The sequence below is a fragment of the Drosophila bipectinata genome, chromosome 3R, assembly GCF_030179905.1.
Source record: "Drosophila bipectinata strain 14024-0381.07 chromosome 3R, DbipHiC1v2, whole genome shotgun sequence".
Lineage (NCBI taxonomy): Eukaryota > Metazoa > Arthropoda > Insecta > Diptera > Drosophilidae > Drosophila > Drosophila bipectinata.
The window spans coordinates 21,403,664-21,417,699 of NC_091739.1; the positions used below are offsets into that span (position 1 = coordinate 21,403,664).

The 14,036-nt window shown below is 44.2% G+C and overlaps 2 protein-coding genes across 2 annotated transcripts; one reads left to right on the plus strand and one right to left on the minus strand.

Moving 5' to 3' along the window:
- Positions 1-2,871: 2,871 nt before the first annotated feature.
- On the plus strand, positions 2,872-5,035 carry LOC108121539 (uncharacterized). Its single transcript, XM_017235684.3, has 2 exons — positions 2,872-2,988; positions 4,608-5,035. The coding sequence occupies exon 2, from the start codon at positions 4,636-4,638 to the stop codon at positions 4,909-4,911; it is 276 nt and encodes a 91-aa protein (XP_017091173.2). The 5' UTR covers positions 2,872-2,988; positions 4,608-4,635; the 3' UTR covers positions 4,912-5,035.
- A 5,641-nt stretch (positions 5,036-10,676) lies between these two features.
- RabGGTa (Rab geranylgeranyltransferase subunit alpha) lies at positions 10,677-12,468 on the minus strand. Its single transcript, XM_017235667.3, has one exon. The coding sequence runs from the start codon at positions 12,362-12,364 to the stop codon at positions 10,841-10,843; it is 1,524 nt and encodes a 507-aa protein (XP_017091156.2). The 5' UTR covers positions 12,365-12,468; the 3' UTR covers positions 10,677-10,840.
- Positions 12,469-14,036: the final 1,568 nt, after the last annotated feature.

Genomic DNA, 14,036 nt, shown 5'->3' on the forward strand with positions numbered 1-14,036 from the left:
TTCAAAGGGCATAAAAGTTTAAATCACGTCACTTAGGAAGGACGAGGAGCAGGGGAGCAGAGAGGTAGAGTCAAAAGCATCACAAAAGACGCAGCTACAAGTCCGGACATAATGGGGTGCCATGTAAATAGTTGGCCCAGACGGAGGCGCACGGTTTAGTGTCCGTGTCCGGGAGCTGGTTCCTCCTGCCCATGTCTGTACGGATTTGGTTTCGGATGTGGAGCAATGCACTTAAAAAAATGTGTATTATACTACAATATAAGAATATGGACAGTTTTTATACCCTTGCAGAGGGTATTATAATTTTGGTCAAAAGTGAAGCACGTGAAGGAGACATCTCCGACCCTATAAAGTATATATATTCTTGATCAGGATCACCTCCTGAGTTGATATGAGCATGTCCGTCTGTCCGTCTGTCCGTCTGTCTGTCCGTCTGTCTGTCTGTTTCTACGCAAACTAGTCTCTCAGTTTTAAAGCTATCGTCTTGAAACTTTGCACACACCCTTCTTTCCTTTGCACGCAGTATATAAGTCGGAACGGCCCGGATCGGCCGACTATATCCTATAGCTGCCATATAACTGATTGATCGGAAATGGTATAACTTTGGTGTTTTTAAAGTTAGAGAGTTCAAATTTTAGGTGAGAGCTATTTTTGGCAAAATAATACGACATGCCAAATTTCGTAAGGATCGGCCGACTATATCCTATAGCTGCCATACAACTGAACGATCGGAAATGACCCAACTTTAACCCAACTCGTGTTTTTGAAGATAGAAAGCTGGAACTTGGTACAGATTATATATTTGGTCAGTTGATCCGACCTACCAAATTTCATTAGGATCGGCCGACTATATCCTATAGCTGCCATATAACTGAACGATCGGAAATGGTACTTGGTAGAAATATCAACTTTCGTATTTTTGAAGATAGAAGTTTGGGACTTTTTTTAGATTTTGTATTGTAAAAAATTGGATTACATATTCCTATTGCCATAAGGATCGGCCAACTATATCCGATGTTTGCGATATATATCCGGTTTTAACTGCAAGGGTATATAAACTTCGGCTCCGCCCGAAGTTAGCTTTCCTTTCTTGTTTAATTGTAAAAATATAAAGGAAATATTTTCCCGCGAAAGCTCATTGTAAAGAGTTAAAGAAATTTCCTTACAGGAGCACCTTCCATACCCATTTCCTCTCAATTGAACAATGCTATTACAATATTCCTCCTTTTTTTGCTTTTATTGTTCACTATTTTTTTTTTTGAGTGCCTGGAGCTCTTTGTATGTACGTTTGTTAAGCCGCTTTTGAGGCAGGCACTCAGGCCCAGGCAGGGGGACAGGCACAGGCACACATTCGCAATGGCAATCCTCGTCCCAGTCACAGGACCCATTCACGTGTGTGTTTGTCTTTGCATCTTTGTAAACGTGTATGAGTGCCTGCCTGGCAGTATAGCAGTGTGAGCCTGCCATGTTGCTGAGGCGCGGCCGAATGCTTGTTACGCTTTTGAGCCACCGCCTGCGGTTGACGGAGCACGTTGAACCACCCAGCTCACTCGTACGGCCAGGACGCTGCCACGCACCACCCCGTCAACCACCAATCCCGCCCACTCCCGGCCACCCACACCCACACCCACACGGAGGCAAAACACTCTGCGGCCTGATGCACATTAAAACGCAATTAAAGTTGCAGGCGTTAATTGTGGCGTCTGTGTTCTTCATTTACACTTTTTTGCGCCTTTTGACATTTCGAGTTAGTTGCCAAAAATTAATTACTTTCGGCTGTGTCAAAGTTGCAAACGTCAATGCCGAAAAAAGAGAGAAAAACACAACGACTCGGTTCGTAAAATCTTCAAGAAAAACGAAATAATTGGCAAATATATAGGTGTGTTCTTGAAATTAATTTCAACTGGTGATTGCCGTGGTGGAAAGTAGAAAGTCTTATTCAATTAAATTGCTTCTTTTTAGCAAAAAATATCTTTTTTAGACCCAATCCTTTAAGATTGTGAAATAATAAAAGCTCGTATTATTACGCTTTGTCAAAGAATATCTTTTCGATGGGCTCCAAAATATTATTTTTATTTAAAAGGTAAAAATTTTGAACAGTAGATAAGACTCTTTTATAGCTTATAGTTAAGAAAAGATTGAAAACGTTTCAGAAATGTTTTTCTGAAACATTATGGAAAGTATTCTGTACAAAAAAACCCCTTGAAAAAGTGTCTATGAACAAACTATCTCTCCATTTGCATTCTTGAGGGACATTTCAGAATGTATTCCCTATTTTTTCAGGCAACCTCTGCTGCAAGCAAATTCCGGTTGCGGGAACACTCACTTCTGAATGTCGACTAATGAATCATGTCCATGAATAAAGCCGCAGGACTGTTACTTTTTTGGACGATTTTTTCTGGGATATCGCCCTCCGCGGGCTCCAAATATGTGGGCGTGGTTGGTGCTAATGGGGTCACACACACACACACATATAGAACCCCGAACCCCACCAAAGGCTTTAGTCTTCGCGCACTTTTGCTGGAAGTGTTTCTTTTGGCTGCGTGAAATGAAATCCGTTTGCCAGGCAACTTTATCTTTCAGCACAGATTCCCACTGCCAGCTGCTATTGCTGTGGCTGTTGTTGCCCCAACTGACGTTGCATGCTGCAAGCGTTGTTTATTTCGCAAGCTCTTCCTTGCCACTCGCTCGCTCTTTTTATTTACGCTCTTTATCCAGACAGCTGGGAGGTTTGGCTTAAGCACCAGTCGCTGGCGACGTGCCGCTGAAATAATTAAGTTGCCAATTCCGGCAAACAGAATATCAACTGCGAGACAAAGACAACGGTGCGGATGTGTGGGGTGGAGTGGGCTTACATTTAGTGGCATAGATTTCCAATTAGGCTGTCAGTAGGAGCAGCTGGCGTTGTTTTAAAAGTTTATCCTTTCGTTTCCTATCAACTAGTTCGGAATATCAGCAGCACTCCAGCTCAAAAGTCAAAGGTTGAAGGTAAGAATGGTCTGATTTGATATCCTGCTAGATATAATTTCCATCAGAAGGAGCTTTTTGAGAGCTCCACCCACTTTAAAATTCAACTGGCTGTGTGTCCTTGGTAACACGGTTTGTGCGTAATAATCGAAAAATTGCCTCAAGTGTTTGGACCACAAATAGAAAGCAAACAGACACGAAAAAAACCAGCCACCCGCACACACAAACACTCTGGCAGCTTGTCGAACATTTAGCCTGGAAGGAAATGCGCAAATTTGTCGAATATTACGCATACGCACGGTTGGCAGCCACAATACCGCAACTGAGGCGTTCTCACTGCATTAGGAGTCGCCTCAGTTGGTCTGCTTTGCACATTGGTGGGCCGGAAGAAACGAAAAGTGAAAGCTAGTGCCGCCCGCCACGCCCCCAGAGTTGACATTCTTTGATGAAGTCTTTGGCCTTGTCTCAATGGGGGGTAGAAGGATCATTAGCATCTCAGTCAATTCGGAGTTTGGGAAATTGCATTTCAAACATGAAGACACTGGATAAAAAATAGTTAAACAAGTAATTTTTAATGATTTAAATTTTAAGAAATTAAGGATTAATGAGTTTTAAGTATTACGTGTATACTATGGAAGAAGCATTACTCCTTATATACATACGAGCATAAGAAATAATACGTTTTTTAAATCGCACATTGAACTCTTCATTTTAATACAAATTTAAAAATCCGTAATATATCTAATATATAAGTAAATAAAATTTTATGTACTGTTAAAAATTACTCCAAACTATTAAGTGTAAAAAATTGAAAATCGCTTTCGTTCTTGCCCCAAAGTCTTCCAAAGAAGCAACCGAAATACGATGGAGGCGCCTGCTGCAACGCAATTTGGGAAGAGAAAACAAAGTTGCGGCGACATGTTAGTGCAGCTAGCTATTTAAAGTTGTGGCAAGAAAACGAAAAGGAATGAATGCCAAATCAATCGATAGTTGAAAATCGAACTTTGCTGCCAGCAGCATCCGAGCAGGGCAGACATTTTTCTGCTTGGCTGACCTACAGAGCGGAAAAGCAATTTCGGTCTATCCCACCTCAAGGAGCGAGGAAATGCGGGTGCCCCTGTCCCTTCGACACATCCCCATCCCCTTCCAATTTCCACTAGGCCAAACGATTTGCAAATTTTGCCAACGCATCACTGAGTATTGCGCACAACCATCCGAGGTATTAGCTGAGCAGAAAAAAAAACCAAAATACATCTTAACCAAATACGTTGAAAATGTTCAATTTTTAAGTCAATCAGCCAGAAAAAGAGGTGAACTTTCTCGCTCCACAAATCCACTGGGTACTATATACATATCTTGGATGCCTCTCTGGCCAAAGTTTTTCTCAACACGGAATTAAGCGATTAGATTCCAGTTTGCCACCCAGTTGGTACGCATAAATTATTACAAGTTCTCGCCTCTGTGTCTCCAACAGATTTGTGCACTGAAAACAAATATTTAGTGGAAAGAGTTCTAGGGAAATAACTTAAAAGATTTCTACAAAAAAAATCTTCTTAAACACTCATTTACTTTGTCTTTACCTAGTTTTTTAATGGTTTTTAATATTTTATAAATATTCTAAAATATATGTTTCCGTGCAGGACTCGCAGAAGTCACAGTCTTTGGGGCATGGATGTGCATTCAACAGTCGTCGACCTGGAAGACGTGGAGCTGGGATTGGATTGGAGTGTCGATTCGGTTAGGGGCCGGGATGGCCACGTTTGGGCCAAGTTACGGCAGCTGCAGAGTAATCATGTGTGGATTCGGCAGCAGCTGACGCACCTGCAACGCCGCCTGGTTACCCAGGAGTTGGAGAAGCAGCGGAGCGCCTACGCGGCAAAGGACAAGTTGCAAGGGACTTTGCGCCAGCTGCAGCTTAAATACGGTCGCAACTGGAGTCTCTAGAATGGGAGTTTGAAAGCTGTTTAAAATGAGAAATTATTCATATCATTATTTGAAGATTTAAATTTATTAACAATGCCTTAAAGCCATAACAATAAGTCATTTCTTTCAGCAATGCTTCAATTACGAAATCAATATTTCGCATAAATTGAATAAACACTTTAAATAGAACATTTTTCACTAATCCCTCAAACGATTTTAGAACAATTAATTTATGACTAATCTCGTTTTGTATTTATTTCCTTTTTAAGCCTGGCTTACTAATTCATTAATTAGACACCCAATGATTTTAGTTAATCAAATATTTGCCGTTTACTGGTCAACACCATCATAATTGCTAAACACTCTCGTGCATTATAAATGCCTGACCAGCGAGAGGAGTGTGTGGGGATCCCCTCGGGCCCTTGCATAAGTCATGTGACTAATGCACACTGCATAAAAGGACCCACTAAGCCCATGCCCGAGGGCAATCAAAGTTTACCACGAGTTTACGCGCCAGGCTGCGTAACTCAATTAATCAGACACCAGCGGAGGTCGAGGGCATCACTTTACTCGAGATTAACCCGTGCCCCTGATCCTGTGTCGTTCCTCGCGACCCTGCAGCTCTGGCAGGGACACGGACAACTGGAGCACTTTCACATTGGCCACTTACATTGGCCCATTGCTGTTTAGCAACTATTTATGGAGACAAGTAGTTGCCACTTGCCACCTACAACGTTTCAGATGCACAGTAAGAAACAAAAAAGGGAAAGGAGTTTACAATTTAAGTCTAAACAATAATTATAGCTATTATACAATAAATATTTCCCCAGGAATACATGGCGTATGAGTAATTTATGCTAATTGTACCTGCATTTTTTTCTTGTGTCTTTCAGTTGAACAACTGCATGTGAAACGGCTCACATACACTGTAATGGCTTTGTAATGATATGTATGCCTTCCGGGCCGTGTCTACAGCGGCTGCTTCTGTTCGGACTCCGGACTGGGGTTTCAAGTGTCCTTGTCTGTGGATGACACCTAGCGTGTTATCATTAAACATTCGCACGGGGCGATGAATGGAGCGGAGAACGGGATCCGACAACACTTGAGTGGACCATAAACGGCAACAAATGCAAATGCAAATGAAATTATTGCAGCCACAGCTCCATTGCTCTGAATGACCGAAAGGCCCGACCGAGAGAAAACTGTTTGCATATGCAGGGGCACATGAAAACCGTAAACCGCCAGATAGACCCCACCCACTGGCCCTCCTCCTCCATTGGGCCGCAAAGAGCTACGACCCATAAAGCCATTGGCGACCGACTGCATTTCAGCGATATAAATATTTATATAAGTTAATCGGTTTATGGTGCACGAGTAATTGAATTTCGCGACGGCGCCAGGTAAATGCAACCAGGTAGCATGTAACATGTATCCTCGGCCCCGCTACCATTACCCCACCATTCCCCCGGCCCAACAAAATGTGTTACGCGGTCAGAGCGGCCATGTTACGAAACGGGACATTTTAAACTTGATTTCTTATTTGGTTCATTCGTTTCCGCCTGGACAGCAAATAGTATCCATGGAGAGGTGGCAGAGTGGTGGCTTTTAAATTTGGTTCTATTGGGGCTTGTTCCGAATGTGGTGTAGCTCTTGGTGAGATGTTCATGGGAGGGAATGTGCAAATTTCAACTGAAAAGTGAGCTTCTCTTTACATAATTTTTGGAAAGTTTGTCCAAATATATTCACAAATGAGGTGTGTATGTGTTTCAATGTCTTGCTGAACTCATAATCCATATCAAATTTAAATTCCATTAGTGCATCCTCTCAGGGTTAATCCAAGAAAAGCATGTTGAGCTCCACTGGGTATCAGGTTAACCCACTCACATCCCCCTCTGACCCACCCACCTCCTTTCTGCATGCAAAGTAAGTTCCAACATGGCGCCAACCGGAAGCTGCCGTCCGTCCAGCAATGGCCGACACGTAACCCGTTTCTATGGCACTTCCGCTTTACTGCACATTAATTGCAATTAAATTTGGCATTACTTCCCGCCCGACAACCACCCGCTTGCATTCCACTCTATTTCCACATCTCTCCGCCCGTCCACGCAAATTTAATGATGGCTGCAATTTTTGCTGGTTGCATTTTCCTATTCTTTGCATAATTTAAAGTAGTTGGCGTTGGATGCTCTTGCTGTGGCTCCTGCTCCTGCATTCTGGCCAAAAGGACGAGGCAGAGTATGGGGAGTTGGGTTAGGTGGGCGTCACAAAAGAGCTTTTGCTGCACTGCCTCGGATATTGTTGTTTTCAATTAACTGCGCTTCTTGCTAAATGGCAAGCAAATTAATGTTTATGGTGTATAAATATGCAATTTATATGCGACACAGCCCCCTTTTCATCCCCTTTTGGGTTTCAGACTTTGATGGCGCCATGTTTTGGTTGAATTGAGCGAATACATAAACAAGTTATTTGAGTAAAGAGCACAAACCACCATGTTTAAGCTCGAAGCTTCTTAAATTAATAGAATTCCGTGTCGAATCGCGGATGCTAAATTCTTGGCCTAAACATTTATGGCCCGGACCGGCAACAACTGGCGGAACAAAAGTCAAATGTCTTTGCCGCAGTGAAGTATCCTGCCAGGACATGGTGTCACCATCTTGCGGAGGGTCTGCTCCATCTACCATGCACACTCAAATAAATATAAGGCTTTCTTATGGTATACATGTGATTATTTAAGTTTCTTGAAAAAGAGTTTAATTAAAAATTAAAAGACATTTTTCATTCTCCGTTTAATGCATTAATTTTAAATATAAATCTTAAGAGTTGAACTTTATCTTGCTGTGTTCTTCTTTTGTTGGTGTTGTTTCGGTGCCAAAACTTTAATTGCCTTTCGGGCCGAAAAACTTTGCAGAATCTGTGCTGCTATGCATTTTGTTAACATTTCCGGTGACTTCTCGCTGGTGACGTCCTGCCCCTCGGGTGCCACCCCCTCCTGCACCCGAGTGGGATGTGGCGTTGTTGTCCCCGGTTTGTATGCCCTTTTAATTGCCCATTGAAAGTTGTTCACTTGTTAAAGTGAACTTTTGCCCTGCCAAGTTGCCGGAATGAAGTGAAGCGTAAGCAAGAAGCGTGAAACTATGTGTTATGCAATTAAAAGTGCACGAGAGGAGGCGCCTCTCGCCTCCCCAGTAACCCAATCGATGCGGATATTCAATTGCTCGACACCAGGGCAATTTAGCGCAACTTACTTAAGGATCAGATGGTGTATTGGAAAACTTTGTGCCCGAGGAGCCGGGAGTTTGTGGTCAGGACAACAAATGAACCTTCTATGTTCGCCATGTAATGAGCTTTTCATGCACCAGGGACACAATGCGAGACGAATCCTTCAAGTTAACATTATGTGACAGCCGCAGACAGAAATCATTCCACGTCCTGTCAGACAGAGTGAAAATTATGTTGCATATGGCGATGGGGTACTACGATACGTATATTGCAGTACTCCAGGGGGATCTCCGCCTTCTCTCCACCCGAGGCTTCTTTGTTTTCCCTCTGCTGGTGACTGGCAGGACTAGCAGGACGAGCAGGACACAAAGTATATATTTTTCTGATTTTCCACTTGCATTATCACGTCTAAAAACTGTCTACCATTGAAACATGTGTATTGTGTGCATTGTCTGGACTAACGGGCACTCTCCGGCCCGGACTTGTCTAGGCCAGGGGTGGCTGTATATTCATGCAATATATAAACATAATTTAAGGCCAAAACACCCCACCATAGTTGCCATGGCAGAGCATATAAATAACGGCCGTTGGGGCAGAAGCGAGAGATTCATATGACTTATTCCGAGATATGTGGCCGAATTCGGCATAGCTGGTTAGACAATGCAAACACCGAAGTGGGCTAAGCAAATACAATTTTCGAGTCAATTTCAGGTGGGCAAAGGTGTGTTATTAGAGTGCGGCGAAGCCTGAACGCCTCTGGAAAGAAATGCACATATTCCGGATATTGATTCGGCCCTGGCACTGGTCTACTGGTCCGTATAAAATTGCAATTTTGTCTAAAAACAAATGGAGGTCGAACAAAGGATTCCTTATTCTGCTCCTCATCAAGTTGTTATTTATTTTATGCCAAAATATCCAGCACATTGATCGGTATCACGTCTCCATGTGTGGTCAAATTGAAAGTGTAATAATTTCAGGATGAATCTACAACAGGATGTGTGTTTACACAATTCGGGTACAAACAAAAGAAATTCTCGGGGCATCTGACAAAAATTAGGTTGCTCAAAATAGCTTGTTGTTTCCTCAAAAATAAAGGAAAATTTAAGAGCATTAAAGGTATATATGTCGATATAATTAAAACCCTTTCCTTTTATTTAGTATCTTATATGTCTTCTATATTGTGAGTATATAGGAAACCACATTTCCATGTCATCCGGCCGCGTCATCTGTCTATTAACCCCAAAACCACCGTCAGCTTGTTTCCGCCCGCGTCCTCCATTGACTTTGCTCGTTAATTAAGTTTGTGGCTCTGTGCCCGGAGATAAGAAGCCCTCCTCCCCGCCCATTTGTGCAATTGACTTAATAATTGGCCCCAAACATTTTAATGAGCGGCAGCTTGTCAGCGTCACGTTTTCCGGAACGAAATGCATCTCCCAGCCCGAGATCCAGAGAGTAAACTCAAAATATTTGCAAGAAATGGCATTGGCATAATTAAGATTATGTGGGGATAGGCGGGTGGCCGGAAGGGGCGTGCCATAGGATGCAGTGTCAGCTGACTGAGGCGGAAATTTGAATGCCAAGGCGTTTGCTAATGTTAATATGATATGCAGCAGGATATACGGCTCCACCCAAGCTCCATTAAATTCCCATGCACAAACATTGCGCATACGACATGTGTGTCGGTGTGGCATGCCAGGTGACAGATGCACCCCAACCACTCACCCAACCTGCTTCTGGGCTACCTCCTTTGTGCGAGTGTGTTTGTGCGTGTATTAACACCTCGTTGGGAATGCCATCTCCTAGGAGCTCCTCTCCAGGCACGTCTGGCGGCCTTTCACACGCCTGTCAAACGATGCTCCACCTTGGCGATCCATTCGCCTCATCCCACTCACCTAGCCCCCTTAGACACTGGGAAAATGGAACAATAGCTGATACATCTTTCATCGTATTGTGGCAAAGGGCGAATTGTTATGCCTCCAATATTGGAACCATTAGGAGAAGGCAGCCTTCCTAGTTTATGGTTTTATTTTCTATTCAAAAGTGACATTTTTCTGAGAGTGTATCACACTTCGTGTGGCTTCAGCACGTAATGACATGCGGCTGCCAATGTTGTGGACGCGCATTGAGCGCCTGGCATCGCCATCGCCATCGCTGAGCATCTCCAGGGCCGTGCATAATTTATACAACCGCTGGAGCCGCCAAAAAACCGCAAATCTCGCAGCGCCTCGATGCACACACACAGAAGGCGACAGCGGTGGCAACAGCATCACCAACAGCAACACCACGATTGCAACACAGTGACAGCAGTCGGAGGACGAAGGACCAGGATAAGCTGCGACATCGGTGGATGCCTCAGGAATGTGGCAGCTTGAGGGACCGCTTAAAGTAGCTATTGGTTGCATATTGGTGGCATGGAAACGACATATCGACGGTCTGCCCATTTGTAACGAAAAGCATTCGATAATGGATGGGCTGCGGGTTGTCATTGGTTTCGGCCCTTTTACTTTGCTTTGAGCCATTCCATTTGCAAAGGAATTCAATTCAAATATTTGTGGATCATCGTCGCATTTAATGTTGCAGTGCATACGCATTCAGCATATGAATTTATTTTTAAGCGTAATACAAGATGTACAAAATATATATACAAAACATAAAAATATGTGTATAAATAGGAATAGTGGCTAAATTGAATGTGTGTTTTAGCTTCTTGAAGCTTAAATCCTTTACCCTCTTACAGTTCAAGGTCCCCAAAACTCTTGGGCAACCTTTCTCCCAGTTCCTCTCTAAGCTTTGGTGGCAGTTTCAGCTCATCGGCAATGATGAGATACTGTCCCAACGGCAGCGATGCCAGAGACTTCTCCTCCGCCAGTTCAAACTTTATGGGAAAGTCTGCAGCCTGCGGCCACTTGGCCAGCTCGGATTCCAGCACCCAACGGGCTGCCAGATCCTTATAGTATCCCTCCCGCAAAGCATCAACCTTCTCCAGTTTAGCCAAGTGAGTGAGACTCTGGTCGTGATTGGCGGAGACGTCGATGGCGCGCATTAGCAGAGCACTCGTCAGTAAAGTCCACTTGCTGTCGGGTTCGTATTCCAGGAGATCTAGACAGGATTGCAGTTGGGTCTTCAGCTCTGCCAGCAGTTCTTTGCTGCAACTGGCGGTGGCGTGGGGTGGCACAAAGTAGTAGAAACCATCGGAGTTGGGAATAGGGGATAGATTTACTTCCTGATCAGCTAGCTTTAGGGTAAAAGATTTGGTATTTTGGAAGTCGAGTAGCTGCTGCAGCTTCCAGGCAGTATTTCCACTATCCACAGACTGCCAGTCTTGCAGCTGCCACCTTTGATCCCCGCTGGCCAACTCAATTGGAAGTTTATTCAAGTCGGGGTAGGGTTTGTCTAAGGCCAACGCTGCTCCCTTGGCACCCAAGCGGAAGGCAGCCACTTTGGGAACCCTGTCCAGCTCAGCGCCGCTTCCCAGCAACCAGCGCTGATAAAACCAGGCGCTGCTGTCGTTAGGATCCGTGAAGGCGGCTGTGAGAACCATGTCCAGCTCCTGCTGCAGCTTCTCCTCGCTCATAGGTCTGTCCCGCCGCTCGTTGGGATAGAGTTCCGGCAGCAACAGGCTGCGGTGATGCCAGCTGGAATAGTTCGAGAAGTTCACCTTGATCTTTTCGGTGCAAAAGTCAAGTTCCTGGGCAGCGGAAACAGCCGCCTTTGCGGTCACATAGCGCCTGTAGTCCCAGGTGTGGAAGTTTCGCTCGTCGAACTTGAGGTACTTGTTGCACAGGTGGAGCTCCCGCTGCCAGTCAGCTCGGGGGTTCTGCTCCAGTGTCCAGCACCGGTGATGCCAGGCGTTGTAGGACTTGGGATTGACCATCAGGCACTGCTCGGTGAGATCCAGTTCGGTGGTAAACACAGCCTGGGTCTTGTCCTCAGGCTGGGAGTCTTTCTTTTCGGTAGTTTCCTCGGCGTTCTCCTTATTTTCCGGGGCCTGCTCTTTTTCTGTGGCCTCCGCCTTAAGTTTGGCCAGCTTATCCAGAACGCATTCTCGTCGAATGTTCCACAGGGTGCTCACGTCCGGATTGCGCTGCAGGATCTGAACCGTGAGGGTCAGCATTTCCGAGTCCAGCTCGCCGGCCTCCCTTTTCTTCTGGATCCTGCCCATAGCGGCGCGGTAGGCCCGGACTTTCAGCGCCTGCTCCTTCTTCTTTCGCTCCCGCTCCTCCTCGGTGGTGCGTACTTTCACTCGCCCGTGCATTGGATAGCCTTACAAATAATTAAATTGAAGATAATCTCGAAAAAAGGAAATTAGTCAGCGAAAAACAGCTGAGTCTTGTTTTTGTTTACCAACACTGAAATTTTAACCTTCGACTTTCAACACTGGAAGCAATGAAGCTGCCAGACTTGTTAACTCCCAGATGGCGACACTTCATCCATTCAAATGGGCAGCACTCGTTCCAAAATTAGTCATAACACGAACCAATATTTTAAAATCAGGATTTGAATAACCGGTTTTCAAAATATACAAAGTAAGATAAGAAAAACCATATTATTAAAAACTAAAGTGAATAATTTTTAAGAAACTTATAATTTATTTAAATTTCTGTACTAAAAATAAAATTTTCAATCTTCAATAAATTGATTTTCAATTATTATTTTTTTAAAGAATTTGTCCTCTGCTTTATAAATCAGCGGTTAATATAGGATAAGAATATCCAGTTTACAAAAATTGGGTCTTGTTCTCCCTTTCCATCAAAACGATGCCCGTCACTAGGCATTAAAAATTCTGAATTTGGCTGCCTAAGTCGAGGCACTAATCCAATTTGGAAATGCCCAGCACAAATGAAAAAAGCCTGAATTTTAATATCTAATATGTACTTAAAAATTCGGAATGAATCGGCGGCTTTTGTTTGCTGGCCCGGTTCATCTATGACCCCTGCCCGGGATGCCTGAAATGGCTCAAACCAATCAACCCTGCTTGCCGAGAACCCCGACCCCGACCTTCACTTTAAATCGCCGCTTTTGTCTGGTGTTTGTCATAAAAATAGAAATCCCGCATCGCTGCTTCATTGCCAGGCCTTTGTTGTTCTCGATGCTGCTACTTCAATTTACAGAAGTGAGTCGTGTGAGTGATGTGAGTATTTTCCACCTAAGCACCAGACAACCGACCCTCCCCACACCGCTCCGGCTGATGGCTGCTGACCTGTTGGCCAGATTAGGCCCGACCCGCAACCACGAGGCTGCGAGGGTGAATCCGAGCCGGAGATCCCAAAGCAACCCAGAGGAACCCACATAACAGCCGCATTTGAGACGCGCAAAATCAGTCATAATATTTCAAATTTCATAAATTGATGCGTATCGCATTAGGAGCGACAGCAGGAGCCGCCGCAGACTAACGGCAACGACGCCAGGACCTGTCCTGTCCACCCCGCCCTCCCAGGATGTTAAGCCACCCCCGGGGAATTGACTTTGATAAACGCGTTTCGGTCGGGGGGAGTGGCGGCACGCCCAGATTTCAACGCCCTGTGAAAATTTGGTGTTAAATAAAAAATGCGCTGAATAGAGGAAAATAAAAAATTGTATTGTATGTGTAGTTACATGGGGAGAAATAATGTTTTTTGGATTGTTTTATTATTTTTTTTTTGGACCTTAATAGGTTTCTTTTTGTCAGCACGATTAAATCAAATTTTGAATAATTATAGCTTATGTTATATAGTAATATGTAATCATGCCTTCAAAAAACTAAATACATAGTTTTAAAAATACCTACCGCCTTTCTCACAGTACTTCCCCGTATTAGTGGGTGGGCATATACATTTTCTTTGATTTTTCTGCCCGATTGATTTTCCCGCACCAGGACACCGCCTGGTTTCCTTGCCGGCCGAGTCCTTTTCATTCGCACCTGCTGCTGTTCCTGCCGCCGCTCAAAT